Consider the following 16,361-nt stretch of genomic DNA (forward strand, 5'->3'; position numbering starts at 1 on the left):
TTATGGATTTTAAAATTTGTGTATTTCATTTCATAAATGATTTTTGAACTTCATCTAAATTTAAGTACTACTACAATCAAATTGTTTCCTGAAGCACATTGTGGGTTTTGTTCTTTGCTTGTCCTAGTGCAAAGCACAAAGAAGTGCCTCATCTCACAAAATTGATGACAGAAGGGAATTGGACTCTTTGGTTATTTATAGAATGTTAATCTTGTGATTATACTAATCAGAATCATTATTTACGTGGCACCTGTTTGCTCAAGCATTATAGCCTTCTCTCAAAGACATTCTGAAAGGCACAAACTATTTGATTATATGTCTGCTGAAATAAAAAGCATGTATGTCTGAAACATTTAGGATGGTCACCCCTGGCACTGCTGCATACACAGTTAAAGAATAAAAGCCACTGAAGTGGATGGCAAAGTCACTATTTTGTTCAATAAAACTGAGAACTGTCTCTTATGAAAATGAATTCAACAAAATAAATTCCAGGCAATCAAATAAAGTTCACTTTTAGTAGGATTCTCTGGCCATAGAAGTTAAGGATGATGAGGGCAAGAAAGCAAATTGAAAGGATGCAGTTTGGGGGTAGAAGAGTACACCAGGATTGTGGTGGCACTCTAAATTCCTAGTCCCCTCAGAAGGATGAATGAATCTCAAAACCATGTGGATCCTCTTCCTGATGGATGGGAATAGCAATGCTGGGTCACTTATGCTTATGGGCTGTAAACCCCATCTGGCTCTACAGCAAAGACATTTGTAGAACAGTACTGTGAAATCCCTTGTGAATGTTACGTGGAAAAAAAAGAACTTACTCTTTAGTGCTGGTTAATCTGTGATTCGGTATTGGAGAGATACAAGGTGGGAGCAGGCATGAAGCTGAAGGGTCCTCCAGGCGCTGCTTCTTGCTTTCAACAAAGGTATCCAGGCTTTCTGTCTGCTTTAATAAAAAAGGTGGAGCTTAACAGATCCAGCATCTATGCACAATTTCACTTGCCATTAAGAGGAGCTCAGGAATCTCAGTGTATTTCCTTTACAGTAGCAGCAGTTAAAATACTGGTCTAAGAGCAGTGAAAGTCACCTGAAATCAGGGCTAAACATGCTCCAAACACATGACATGAAGTTATATAACAAGTGACATAACCAGATAATTAGGAAGCAAAATGCCTCATGTGCTATAGCTTTCTTCTGTAGTGCACTGGAATTTAATTAATAATTCAGATGGAATGACTTGATAGCACCAAATCTTACTCGAGTAAATAGCTTTTACTCATTGACTTAATGGAAGTTGATGGGAAAACTTCCTTGAGTAAGTATTCCTCACAGGACTAAAAGGCTACAGGACCGAGCTGGGGTAGTCATTAATGGTGATAGCTGGTTTAAAATTTGCTTTGAAAGATTCCCTGATGCATGACTTTTGTGCCTGAACTAGGATGATACAAGCAAAGCTGATTACTGCTCTGTCACTGGAACCTTCATATCAGCCTTCAAGCCCACAAGTAGATGGCTAAAATAAATCTTTTAATAGCATGAATTAGAATCACAAATCAGGCTCTCCCTACCCTGTTTTAACTGTTGATATACCCTCAAGTCATCCTAATTGGTTTGTTTCCCCCTTGGGTAGCAGGGAACAATCATACAGCAACTGAACGGGCTGTTTCAGAGCGTAGCTGGTGTTTGTACAGTCCCAGAGTGAGATTCTTCATTTTGTTACTTTCTGATTCAAAGTCCCAGCTAATGAATTTATGAAGTTCCAGCTTTCATAGAACCCTGTTTTGGTTTGGGTTTTTTTGTTTGTTTGTTTTTTGTTTTGGGTTGTGTTTTTTTTTCCGGGCAGTCCTCAGTTTAGTTGCCAATACTGTACTCGTTGTTTTAGCCGAGACACCTTCTTCATCATACTGACACTCCACTAAGTTAGCTAGCAAGGTTTTCTGTATAATTAATATGCACTCTGGTACACTTATACATACACGTAAGCATGGACACTTATACATCCCTTCCCTTTCTAGTCTTTTCTCCTTCTTTCTTATATCTGTGCCTTTAGTATACAGCTAGACTATAAACTAAATAAAAACCTGCTGAGTTTACTTATGTGATTATTTCCACTTAATTCAACAGGGAAGGAGCCAGTGCAGTGACTCATGTAGGCAGGGGTGCAGACCCTGTGTCTGTCTGGCATTGTTTGTCTTTGTCTTGTGTTAACTCTCTCATACCACTGGACTGCTCAAACTCAGGATTTCAAGAAGTCCACTAGAAGAGACAGCTGAAGTCACATTCCCAATAATTTATAAAATTTGGGGTAAAAAACACCATACGCTATGACGACTTCTCACAGACAGAGCAGAGCACAACGATTTCAGCTGGAAAAACTGACTACAAAAATTCATTTATGATATAAAACTTCAGTTTCTTTTCTGAAAACACATTTAGTTTGAAGTGCACTGTCATATCCCACAAGATAGGATACCCTTGGGCATAAATAACATAAAACACATGATAAAACATAATGCCTTAAATCAAAATGTATTTGCTTTTTCAGGTAGCTTTGTAGAGAAAACAGCCAGTTAAGCAAATGGTATTTCTATGAACCACATTTGTTTATACAGCAAAACAATATAAAGACTAAATTCACCAGAAGCATAAGCAAGCACCATCCCATTGAATTTAATTAAGCTACGCCTGTTTAAGCCAGTGGTGAAAATGCCTTAATTCTGCAGACAATAAACCCCTGCCTTCCAAATAAAAGTCACATTTTTTAGGTATGGCTGAACCTATAGTAATACAAACTCATCATTGGGAATCTTTCTGCAGATTAAAGAACACTGGAAATTAATGGGTAAGTGAGCAAATACAGTGAAAACGCTTGTAAGACAAATCTCAAAAAGAATACACTATTCATTGATTTTGTCAGTTGGATTTTTTTTTTTTTTACTAGTTTCTGGTGTTAATTTGTAACATACTGGTAAATGCATGTCCTTTGTGAAAACAGTAAAGGCTTAGTGTTACGGTGCCTCCTTACAGCTCTGCTGCAGGTGCAGTGAGGAATCACTGACTACGGTCCTGACCTCGAAGATGCATGGAAACTCAGTGTTTTTCTTCAAATGATGAAAATTACTTACCTTGTGTTTCCTTTTGGATTTTGTGGGTGGTTTTTCAGCTGCTGGGGTAGGGGACTCTCGAGATGGTCGCCTGTGTTTCACATTTGCCTCTCTTGGTTCACTTTTCACAGACGTGGTCTCGAAAGGCTCTTGTCCAGGTATCCTAGAGAGTAAACTAAGGTCTATTTTCACCCACAGAGATTTGACTTCTTCATATTCTCTCAGTGGGGACAGAAGTTCATTTTGTACAATTGGGATAGGAGAAAAGAGCTGCTCCTCCAGGTCATTGCTGGTCTGGTCAATGGATGTGTTGCTGCCATTGCTGGTTAAACTACTTACGCTGAGGATGTTACTGCCAGAGTCCTTCACTTTGACACCGTTGCCAGACCCAGTGCAGGCTGGCAATACCTTAGCCTGCAAGCTCTCCTCCTGGTCTGTGTTTGAGTCAGAAGTAGATGAATCTGTTTCAATGAATTCCCGGGATTTGGGGACAATTTTGCTGGGGCCTCTGTACTTTTTCTTCTCTGAAGTGAGACCTGTGCTAGTTCGTGGTTCTTTCCTTGGAGCAGTCTTCCCAACTGCTGCTTTAGTTCGAACCTTTGGCTGCTCGGGGGGTTCCTGTGTGTCTTTTTCTTTGGGAGTGTTGCTGGTATTATTTGGTTTGGGCCAGTTATACTCTTCTACACTGGAAGTCCTTTCTACCTTTTTGGGTTGCTTTTTCCCAGTAGTCCTTTGTGAAGTTGGCTCATTATGAGCTGGTGACTTCTGCTTGGAGCTTTTTGCCTCTGGGGTTTTCTGGGCAACCCGCGGTTTGGCTTTCTCTCGGATGGGACTAAGGATCGCCCGGTCTTTGGAATCGGTCGGGGGCAGGCTGCTGTTGAGCTTCCCTTTGTTTGGCCCTTCGGCCTGCTGGTTGCTCTGGGCCTGGGCACCACTCTCGCTGTGAGGCTCATTCTGATTGTTGATGATGGTCTTGTTGTGGGGGTTAACTTTATTTAGCCATTTATCCAGCTGCCATTTGTTTGTTGAGGGAGGTTCAGGCTGCAGTTTGAAGAATGACAGGGAACAAATCTCAGACAGAAGCAATGCTTTTCCCTTTAAATGAGAACGTTTTTAACGTACCCTTTTATTTCAGTCAACTAGTGGTGACTGCTACTTTTATGGGAGAATTTATGGAGTATTTATGGTTAATTAGGCTTCCTTATCTGGTTTACAATGTGGCCCTGGAGAAATTTAATACAACTAAAAAGTTTAGCTAGTCCCTGAAGACATATTTTTGTCACGTTGCTTTTCCTTAGTCCCAGATGAATACTGTGTCAATAAAATCTTCTCTAGCTACTGGCAAAAATCTAAATATTTCTTTAAAGCAATTCAAATGTAGGCCAGAAGGATTCTTCCAAAAGCTAGAATGAGTATGTGGGTCATACACATAAAACTGTAAAGTACAAAAAAAGTCGACAACATCAAACAGCACAGAACTCCAACATTTTCCTAACAGGGAGCAGGATTTCACTCCCTTCCACTCTTTCCCCTCTAAGGCCCCACTGGGAGGGAACTGGGAGCGTGGCTTTACCTCCGGCGTGGCACTGCGTGACTCCTCGTTGCACTCACTGTCGCTGGAGCTGCTCTCGCTGTCGGAGTCGGACTCAGAACTGCTCTCGGACTCACTGGAACTCCCAGAGCCGCCGCTGGAATGGGCCAAGCTGGTTGTGTGTGCCACCGGCACTGGCAGGCTGCTGTAGGGAGAAGATCCTCTTGTGTCAGTATCTGCCTGTCTTTTTTAAAGTGTTGCCTTGTGGGGAGCCACCCAGGGAACCCTGTTGCTGCTGACTTTCCGCAGGGTCAGCTCCCCCCCCTGCAGTACAGACCCAGCGATAGCTCCTGCAGCCATGCCACAGCACAGCCACCAAAGGGGCCGGCTGGGTTTATGCTTCATGGCACACACTGATACTGGTGTTAATAGCATCACCATCACCCTTCAAATGAGAAACACTTCAGTGTCACAAGCCTGAGCTTATTAGCCCAATGACTGCGAAAACTAACAATCACACTTAAATAATTCATTAATGGAATCATGGTTTCTTCATTTTTTCCTGGTTCATTTATAATTTATGATCAAAGGAAGGACATCAGGCAACTAATATTGGACAGGGCATTTTAAAATTTAATTTTAATGAATACTTTTACACTGTGGCATACAAAAACTACGTGTTTTTGACAAATCTCCAGAGACTACCCAAGAAATTTTTATTTATAGCTGTTTTTCTCTCATGTTTATGATAATGCAGTGAGAAAATGGCATTCAGGCTGAAAATAAGCCTCTCTGTGAAATCTATTTTTCTGCGTGTTCAACTGTCCTCCAAGATGTATTTATTAGCAGTGCACTGGGCGTCATTGTTTTTCCTCAGCATTTATTTCTAAATTGAGAGGTTGGCTGACCCCCGTTTTTAGCACTACAGAATTCTGCCAGTCTGAGTCTTTACAAATTCATCTTTAATTTCAACTTTTTTTGTCAGGGAGATAACTGTAAGGTTTTATGTCTCTTCAGCTGATCTATACAGAGACTTTTTGATGATTGATTTTAAATTTGTGAAGCTGACAAAGCAAAGTGTTTGAAAATTGACACCATTTGCTGGTACTTCTTTATGGATATTCAATACTTCACCTTAATATATCATACGCTGTGTGTGTCCCGTATTGAGTGATCCAGAGATGCTTAGAAATTGTAATACAGCTTTGACTTCATTTCTATTTCCTTTTCTGCTTTCCTCTGAGAAGGATTCAGGTAAGCCAGGTACATGCCCTCCTTCCCCTTTCAAACTAAGATGCTATGTGCATCATGATGTCCTCTTAAAAAAAAAAAATCACAATAACCAAGAAACTGGAAGTTGGAAAGCCAGAAAAAACTGATGTGTGACCCTGTGCTGCTAGAGTCTTTTACAAGTATTGCAATTGGCTTCTGGGACAATAATAGATGGTCTTTAATTTTCTTCTTACACTAAGCTACTTTCTCTCTCCCTCCTTGTTGGTAAACCTATCCCTTACACCGTGGTTGGTAACATAACTGTCTCTTTGAGCATTGCAATGGCCCTGCAGTGCCCATTGACAAAACAGCTTGGTGCTTTAGGGTGCGTTAATGAAACAAAATTACTCACTTGGGTAATTGCTACAGATCACTAACTTTGTTGCTCATTAAGTGCATATACTTTTTTTTTTCTTCTTCTTCTTCTAGTGGCTCTTCTTCACTCAACTGACTCAAGTAGAGTTACTTAAAAAAATTCAACTGGAAGTAACAGGTAGATCAAAAGAACAGATGCTGTTAAAAATATGGGCATTTCCAATAGTAGTATGAAAAACTAAACATTGCTGAATTAAAAAAATGGATCTTATAGTTTGCATTTTTGTCATTAGTTTTGGAAACCGTTTGTGCACTTGCTTTTCTTTCTTTATCCCTCCATTTCAGTCAAGCTCAAGGAAGTGTTGGGAAATACATTTTCCACTTCTTTTTTACAGTAAAGGAAACAGAACAGTGGGATAAAAGTAAATGTGTCTGTAGGCAAGTTTGCCTTTCAGATCAGTATCTTGTAATTTTGGTCTTAAATTTTCTATTTGGAAAGCCCTAAAGGTGGATGAAAACCAAATTCTCCTACTTCATTACAATTGTTTTCAAGAAGAAAGAATAAGAAAAAAAAAGAAGAAAAAAAATTCAAGGATTCCCAGACTGAGGCGGCAAACACTGCAATTCCATTCTAAAATACCAAAATGAAACATTAGCCTTGAAAAAAAAATTAAAAAAAATTATGGGATTATCATAACAATGAAGTTGTAATTTAGAAATAATTTTTCCCTAAATCTGTCAGCTTCATCTATTTCACTTCTATTTTCTGTTTTCATCCCAAAATGGAAGTGAACAGAGCAATATTAATGTTCCATCCCTCCTGAAAACTCTAGTTCCCACAGCCCTAGCAGAGAGGCAGCTGTGAAGACGAAGAGAAGTTAACCCTCAGCAGCCTCTCCGAGAGCTCAGCGCCAGGGATGCGGCTGCCCGGCACACGCCAGTCCTGCAGAGAGTAGCAGGGCCCATGGCTGCACCGAGCTGGTGGGGCATCAGCCAAGTCCCCTGCGGGCCAGTTCCTGCAGGGAATAGCCTCGTTGTAGCCGGGCATATACACCTGCAGACTCTTGCAGTGACAAAGCTCCTTGCCTGGGTGATTTATGCCCAGGTAACCCCCATACAGAAGGATTTGTGTGGAGCTGCTCACACATCTGGGCAGATCTGCCTAAGAAAATGCTCTGTTGTCAGTGCTGGCAAGTTTGCTCTCATTAAGATAACAGATTTAAAGAATATCACCTCTTATAATAGATCAAAGAAGGAAAAGCCAGTGTCCCAGCAGCTAAGGGCAGACCTTTCTAGCCTTTAAACACAACCTACATCTTTTAGCACTTTGGAAGAGAAGTGACACTGTAGCCGGCATGTGCTTACACAAAACAACTGGAGTTGTACTGTAGCAGACTGTAACTGTCTGACAAAGAACTCAAAGGGCAAGAATAAACCCATGGAAATAGATGGCAGCTCCAACCTGGCCTTATTTTCTTTCTGCACACCAGCCTCAGAAAAAGTTATCATATGCCAAACATTACTGAATAACATAGCTCAGCAAGCTTGCAGGAACCAGACAGACTCAAAATAATGTTTTTCATACAAAACACAATGAGGTCATATTTGTCTTTCATCTGGGATAATAAAATTATGCCTTGGCTACATCAGGCCATTTCATGCTGAAGGCATCTTTGCTGATCTACATTTTTAAAGCAGAAGCATTCACTTTGCATCATGTAGTTTGGGTTGCAAGTAACTCTGTACGCTTTGCAAAACAATCAGGTAAGACCCAAAATGCCTTTCCTAGCATCTTGCCGTAGCAAAGATAGAGAGATCTTGCACATAGCTACATACACAATCAACTTTAATAATGCTGTTCAGCAGAACAGAAGAAAATATACAGGCCTTTCACATACAAGTGCACAGAAAAAAAATAATAATTGCTCCCAATAAATTGAGCTTAGCGGAGAGTTTCTGGGTTGTCTTCTGGGTTTTTTTCTTTAAATAAAATGTATCTTTCAGTTCCAAGGAACAGGTTTGTTTGCACTCTTCCCAAAGACTTCTTCAGCTTTAAAGTTAAATCACGTGTTTTATAAGATGCTGGGACAGATTCTGCAAATGTTCATTCAAAGAGCTGTTATACAAATAAATTTGCCTTCTTCACATAAGTATCAACTACACGAACTGAAGAGACTTTCAAAGCAAGCTTTGTTGTGTTGCTAAGATCCAGGCAAGGAATGCCAGCCTGGACAAGGTTTAAAATGGATTTAAAGCATTTTATCATCAGACACAAGTCCTCAAAGTGACTAAAGGGGGCAGGAAACACTGGTATTTGAAACTTGAATTTTTATTTCCCAGCGGGAGATGAGCACTCATATTGTTCCTCACTGTTTGGGTGGACAATGTTTTTATTTCATTTGAACTGGAAAAAAATATTAATAAAAAAAATGCTGCACAATGGAACACAGTATTGTTTGGGTAAATAACACTTAGAAAAAAGCCTGTTCATTATTCTCATTGAGATTGGAGGCCCCTACTGAGACCAGTGACCTGCTGTGCTGGGATCTGTGTAAACACATGGTGAGACACAGTCCTTGGGCCAAAGAGCTTGCAATCCAAACACGCAAAGCAAACATTAGCAGTAATACAATCATCCTCATACTCACCGCAGGTCTCTCACATTCTCTAAGTGCAAGGCCTCTCTGCAGCTAATGGAAACATCAGCTTTGCTCCACTTTTAATTTTGTTCTCCCTATTTTCCAAGCCCTGTGCTCAGCACTTGAACTGAATCCTGCCGGGTAGTCAGACATGCTCTGCCTCAACCCCGAGCCCTGACCACAGGTGTGCTATCTGGGAGGAAAAAATACAGCTGACTCAGCAGCAAGGATCCCCACCTGGATCAGCATCTGCTTACCCCTCTCCAGAGTAGCTTCTCTTGTGCCACAGAGATGAGGGACACTGGAGTGACACCCATACTCTTGGTGGGAGGAGAACCAAACCTCCATCTTTTGCAGAGGCCATCACAATGATGTCTCCAATTGCCTGCAGACTGATAAGCTGGTCTCCCTGCTATCAAACAATGAAGCAGACAGAAGAGACCTGCACATCTGACCACAATTTAGAAGGAAGCTCTTTGCAGCACTTTTACCTCTCTCTGTTCTGCTTTTGCAGCGCACGGCACTTCCCCTGTCCCTTGCTGCTTTGCAGCATGATTGTGCACCAAGTATGAGATGAGAAATGTCTTGAAGGAGGGTACAAACACCAGTATCACCAGTACCTGCCAGTGGTTTTCAGCACTTGTTGAGCTCAAGCTTAACTACAGAGCACTGGAGACTTGCAAGTGTGTGGGTGCTGACGGCTGCTGGTGAGGAACTCCATCAAGCTCATTACACACCATCTCCACTGGTACAGGTGATTTGCCTAAATTTAAATGTCTCCCTGCAGCTTGTCTACTTTTTAACTCATGGGTTATTTCCCCAAAGCCAATTAAAAGTAGACATGGCATTATTATGTGCCTGGATTATTATGCTGCCTAGAGAACTGAAGGCTTGAGATGCAGCTTACGCTTTTTTGTTGTTGTTGTTGTCATCTGGACTATTACATTATTTTCAACACATCATTTACTCTACTGTTGTAATAAATGATTTTCAAGATCAAACCTGGTAGTTACAACAAAGATAATGCGAAATACTAAAACTCATTAACCTCTAATAAGAAAAATAATAAACTTTTTACCCTGTAAATACATATGTAAAAATAAAAGTCATATAATTCAGACTAGTGCAGTAAAATTGATCAAGGAACAAAAATTCTGCTCAAGTCCTTCGCTGTCTCCCTGACTTTCCACCAATAAGACGTAGTCGTGCTAACTACTGTGAAGAGAATTTGGCAAATAGATGGTGCCCTCCAACAATAGGTTTATTCATTCCAACTCTTCCTTTTTAGGGTAACGATGAATTGGCCACTTTTCCATTGCTCTACCCAGAAATCAAAACGTAAACTTTGAGAAAGCAGAGAGCTGCTGGGCAATGGGAAATTGTAGATGGGAACTGACCAGTGAGTTAACAGTATATCAATGCTGGCAATGTATTTCCACAAGAAGCAGCACTCTACAAAGGTTGCTTTAATGCACAGGTCTATTTTTAGGGAAAATTAAATCAATGGAATCTGGAAAGGGGAAGGTCTATGCTGGAAAACTGACTACAGGCTTGACAGAGTGGTTGATCTTCCTGTTGAGGCACTGGATTGGGACTAGGGTTAATTTTGCTTTGTGTCTGAGAAGAAAATACTCAGTTCCTGCTGAATAAAAGAAAGAATATTTTGGCTACCCTTAATCTGGGTTGTTTATTTAAAATGCAGATTCCTCAGAACAAAGACTCTGATTGCACAGGGCACTGAAAAGTGGGTACCCTTTGCTCTGAACAAGACTTTTGTGCACTACACCTACACTACAGCATCTACCAGAGCAGACGCTAACACTCACTCTTGGGGAAGATACTGCTGTTCTCCCACTCACTGCACTTTATTCTGATAGGAGAGATTGAGGAACAAACTGGCTTCAGCTTTTCAGAAGCTAGCCCAACCTCTCCTCCAGAGTCTGTTTCTACAGAAAAACTGTGAAGCTGAGGGGTGTTACTAGGAGTTACTGGGCTCACTGAATTCTGCATAAATGTTCAAAAAAAGGCTGCTTCATTATTCTAGCAGATAATAATAGAGCAGCATCTAGCAGATTAGCATTTAGTGTCATAATTTAATACCATAACTGCTCAATAATGAAGTTTTATTTCTCTTCTATTCTTACACCACTATCAGGAAGTAATATTCTCCTCTAATTTGAAAGGGAGCTGCCATTTTTTAATAATAAATTGTTCATATCTATATCTTCAAACTTATATATGACTGCCATTAGATTGCTTTTTAAAGAAAAGGATTGCTCTGAATGATTTGTTCACTGCCTTTCCATTGGTTAGTATTAAATTATTTATCATCAGGCTGGTAGAATTCAAATCTAAACTTTCAAAGATTGGGTTGACACAGGAACTGAAAATCTGTATCAAGCCCTTCTGAAATATTAATCAGCACCCAGGTCAATGAAATGAAATAAGGTGTGGAAATTGTTACATCAGCTAACATTAGCATGCATAGTAAGACATCACTTATGATGGTGCTCTCATGTCAAAACACATGGAAGGGGAAAACCTAATATGTTATTCAGGAAGTGGCAGCTGATCTGCCTGTATCAATCCTGAACACTGTAATGCAAATAGGAGTTCTGATTTATTTTGAGGGGGAGGGTAATTTACAAGATGTTGTGTGTAAAAAGCTACATTCTCATTTTACTGTGTTCAAAAGTAACTGTTTTAATCAAAGACTGTTTATAACAAGGTTGATAGTGTTTCTGAAACAGATTTTTTTTTCATATACATATAACCCTTTTATACTTCTAGCCTTAAAGACCATAAAAAAGGATAGTAAAGATGAAAGAAATAAAAAGAATGACAGAGCTAACTCCTATGAGCCACAATCTATGTCAAAGCAGAACTAAAGTGATTGACAGCTTGCATTAGTAATGAATAGAGTGGGGAAAAGCTGCCAAGAATCCGTAACAAGGTCAAAGCCTTCCAATAAAGAATTACTTTAGCCACAAATCCTAGGTGGAACTGTGTACATACATCCGCAGTGTGACTTTAAGCATGGTAATGTTTTTACTGTCATATTCTGACCCTCTTCCAGGTTTTATTCCTGGGCTACAGTAAGTTCTGATTCTTCATCACACCTGCAATGAAGAACAGGTGTAACGTATCAAACTGCCTGTGAAATTGTAAAAAAACCCAACCAAACAGAAGAGGAAGAATTTTAATGGCACATCCCTAATGGTGCACATAAAAAACTTTCTGAACTATTGGTATGGTAATTGCTCTCCTTCCAATTTCACAGCACTCCTATACACACTTGACATGGAAGAGAAGGGGATTTTGCATATTAAAAGCAATATTGTATCCATGATTTGTGCATGCATCACCCTGCTCACCTCAGAGTTTGGAAACAATTTTGTGAGCATGATATTATTCAGGGAAGGCAATGTATGTAGAGCTTTTGAAGTACAATATTTTAGTGAATGGATTCAAGTGTCAGAGAGCATTATTTGTACTATGCCCTGATGTGCTACTGTTTGTCTGGCATCTGGAAGAACAAGAATACTATCTCTTACTGTGAGACTCCAAAGGGCCTCATTTGATGTAAATGGAACCATTTTATTATATCAATATTGCCCCACTGAATCAAGCTAGATATGAGTATTGATACATAGAAATCTATTTATTTTCCACAAAGGAAATGTGGGATACTGCATCCTTCCATACACTTTGTGAATCTTCTGTGGGAGTTTAGAAGCACACATTCACCCCTCTATCGTTTACAATTTTAAGTTAGCGTTAAAAGTTTTTTATTGAGTCACACATTTGCACTTTGATTTTACTGATTTCAGCAGAAAGTTTAAGTGTGGTCATGATAAAAAACATCCAAAGTGAACCTCTAAAAGCAAAGTGTTGGCTTTTTTTTTCATTCATGTATGGCAGAAACTTGGAAACATAACATTGCAAATTAATTACCCTTCTTGTTCTGTCTCAGTTCTACTTCAGTTTTAATTGAAAACAGAATCCAGCTTACAGAGCCCAGTAGGAAGAGAACTGGGAGCTATGGAACCAAAACACACTGGTGCATACGGACCCACATGACACCTCCAAATCCCTAACATTTCCAGTTTCATCTGCGATCTGAGGAAAGCTAATTTTACTATACTGACCGACCAAGCAGTCAGAAAACACGAGAAAGTAGGATTTTTTTCCTATCCCTGTATAAGACAATACCTCTGAGCTTGAAAAGGTACCAAAAGGCATATCCTGATTTTCCAGAGCTTTACAGCACACATACAGTCATTCACACCTGTGTGCTATGTACAAGTGTCATGTCAGCTCAGGAAACCATCTGAGGATTTACTCTGCAGGGGAATCCCTTGGGAGCAGATCAGCAGTATAACTACTTCCAGACCAGAGCAAAGAGCAGGAACTGGGAACATGAGAACATGAGTCTCTGCAAGCCAGAGAAGGGAAAAAAGCCTGTTGCAGTCTGTTAAAGCCACCCCTACTTAGAAAAGGTGCAAGATTGCTCCAACTGTTGCTGCTGTCAGGAGTATGATGAGTAAAACAAGCAACACAGAAAAGGGCAGAGATAAAAACCGAGTACAATCAGAAGAAATTGGTAATATTTTACTAAATGAGCTTCAGCTGCTCATGAACTGGTAGCAATCTCCATGCATTATACACTGTACAAAGCATGAAACAGCAGGAATGGTGCTAGAGGCATAGCGTGGTTCATAGGCACGTACCCAAATGATTAAGGCACAAATAATCCACCTCTATGGAGATGACTACAGCACCTTTGTAAAGAAAGAAAACCCTCTGGTTATAGCACTGGTTTGACACTTCAGAAAACTGGCTCGATTCCTCCATCTCTCTGGGTTTTAATAGGCAAAATAATTCAATTCCTGGCACTTCTTCCCTGTTTTTAATACAGATAGTATAGTGAGACTCCAAGCATATTTATGTTCATCAGATTTAAGTTGTAGGATAACAGGGGCCACAGAAGTACACAGACACTTATGAAAACCACAAGCAGACACTTAGTTTCACTGCTTCTGCCATAATAGTAAAAAGGAATCATTATTAATAATGGGCAATTACTCTGAAATAGTTTTTAAAGAAGTATTCCTAAAGGCACATGATGAATTTATGGCACACCATCAGAGCCTTTCATGGATATAAAGATGTACTTCAGCACACATGACTTGTTTTTTGAACAAGGAGAAACCTGTCTAGTGAAATATTAATAAAGCTGAATGCTGAAGCATAGGTGTCTTCCTTACAATTCATTTTATAATGGGGTGAAAATCTCCATTTGGAGTGAATATCTAAACCTTCACTATATTTCTGTCTAATGTGAGCTCCTTTTAATGCCATTGAATTTTGCCAGTTACATAATATGCTGCTTTATAGATTAAAAAAAAAAAAAGAAAAAAAAAAAGAAAAGGTATTAAATCTATTTGGGATTAGATATAATCTTGAAGGATCTTAAACTAAGAACAGAGCTGAATCTTTAAGCAGCATCCACCCTTAATTATGACATACGTAAGTATTGAGGAAAAAAAGGTGCTTCTTTGAGTGATAAATGGACCTGAAGATCCTTCACAACATTCACTATAAATCACAAAAGGCCATTAATAAACAGTCAGAAAAAATGACAGTTACTACAAGTATCTGCTCTCATACTTTGCCTAATACTATCAGTGTCATGTTTAAATCTGACATCTTAAATCTTCGACATGAAAACCCTTTAAGTCAAAAGGCTCAGGTATTTTAAACAGAATTTTCTATGCTTGTTATTTTGAATGACAGCAAAAGGAAACAGGGAATCTTTAATTCTTCAGTCCTATCTGGCTGAAAATCTTGCCTTTCAGACTTTTTCATCAACACCAAAATAAAGGGAAGATCCTATTCGCTTCCACACCTACTTGCTGGGATCTTGTGGGCAAGCAGAGTCACCATATCTTCTAGAGGGAGCTTGTGGTGCTCAGCACCGGCAGGATGCAGCTCCGTGGGAGTCAAGTCTGAATACCGCAAATAGGATTGCACTGCTTGTTTGCATGCTGAGGATAACTCTGAAGCCAGCTTTGATTTAAAAGGGAAAGACTAACTGGGATCACCAGAAGTAACAGTTGCAACACTGGATGCCTTCCTGAAGTGTTACTTCAGTGCTTTATCCCCTGTGTCACACTGCCTGCTTTCTTAACCTAGGCTGGGAGAAACTGGGATGCCTGGCAGAGGCAGGTAAAATCCGACCTGGAAAAGACTGTGGACAAACGCTGTATTCCCCAAGAGAGGTTCAGGAAAAGAGAAGTGGAGTGACCATAATACTGAGCATAAAGTGGGTTTTGTGCATGGGGTGCTGAAAAAAACCAATGTTTTGGGTTTTTTTTCAATGTGTACAAAATAACTTAGATCTTTAGGATTAGTTAAATGATTTTTTCTTAAAAAACCTTCCAGCTAAGCAGCTTTCATTCTGGAAACTTATGTTCCTGAATTACAAGAAATGGATTTTTCAACATTACCACCACCCACTTTTCCTCAGGCTGATGAAGGGTTATTGTATCAGCAACAATTTGTCAAAAGTCTGCCAAAACCCAAAGGTCAGGAAGACCCAAACACCTGGTGAATACAGAGGTAAATAGGCAAAGTTCAATCTCCTTTTTTTTTTCATTTATTTTATTGTTTTCAGCTTGATAATCATTGCTTTCGTAAGGTACAAATGTGTTCTTCACACACCTGCCCAGACAGCCTCAATCTCCGAATGCTCTAGTGTGGCATGGAGGTTGCCTGTTACATGGACCTGAAGCTCTCCTGCTTGTTAATGACAAAAATCAGTACCGAGGTGTCACTCTACTAGTGTAGCGAAGTAGCGAAGTATTGACTGATTTTCTGCATTAGAATTACCCCCACCCCCCACCCCCACCCCCCAATTTTGCCTGCAGTGTTTGGGATATCATAGACAATAAAGCTAAATTAACCAAGGACAGAGCTCAAAAACCAGCCCATACAGTTGAAGAGAGCACAAATAATCCAAGAGGCTGAGCAGGACTTTGTTTCTGCGACAGGGCTCCAAGGTGAACACCACCAGTGTTTGCATCCCCTACAAATGTGCAGGGAGAGACAGAGACACTGTGGCCCAGACCTAAAGGGCTCACCATGAATCTCAGATCAGCACTAGGCTGGATCCAGCTCAGTAACACTACTGCTTGGCTGATCTCTCTTTTTGCAGAGCAAAACCTAAAAGGCCAGTCTAAGTTCAGATGACACCTTCATAAGCCTGGAACAAATTAGAATCTATTCCATGCTTTGTTTCCTCCTTTGCTTTTTAAATGAACAACATCCCTAAATGTTCTGGTAAGTGAGTTGTGCAGGGGCTGCTGAGAGAAAACGTAGTGTGGCAGCATGTTCCTCCCACCACGCTCAAGTCAGGCTGGATTCCTGCACCGACAGACTGTCAATGGGAGTTTGACACGGGCAGAGTTTTGAAGCTGAAAGCTGTACTTGCTAGTTTTGAAGTGG

General features: G+C 40.1%; 1 protein-coding gene across 2 annotated transcripts in view; it reads right to left on the reverse strand.

The window, feature by feature from the left end:
• AFF2 (AF4/FMR2 family member 2) overlaps positions 1–16,361 on the reverse strand; it is a 351,298-nt gene that overhangs the window by 39,699 nt on the left and 295,238 nt on the right. The window contains exons 10-12 of one of the 2 annotated variants that reach the window (XM_037408027.1): positions 4,672–4,834; positions 3,120–4,139; positions 816–937 (exon numbers count right to left, since the gene is read on the reverse strand). In XM_037408027.1, the coding sequence (XP_037263924.1) occupies positions 816–937; positions 3,120–4,139; positions 4,672–4,834 (1,305 nt within the window). Of the gene's footprint in view, positions 1–815; positions 941–3,119; positions 4,140–4,671; positions 4,835–16,361 lie in introns of both variants that reach the window. The other variant, XM_037408026.1, reaches the window with a different exon arrangement.

The sequence above is a fragment of the Falco rusticolus genome, chromosome 14, assembly GCF_015220075.1.
Source record: "Falco rusticolus isolate bFalRus1 chromosome 14, bFalRus1.pri, whole genome shotgun sequence".
Taxonomy (NCBI): Eukaryota; Metazoa; Chordata; class Aves; order Falconiformes; family Falconidae; genus Falco; species Falco rusticolus.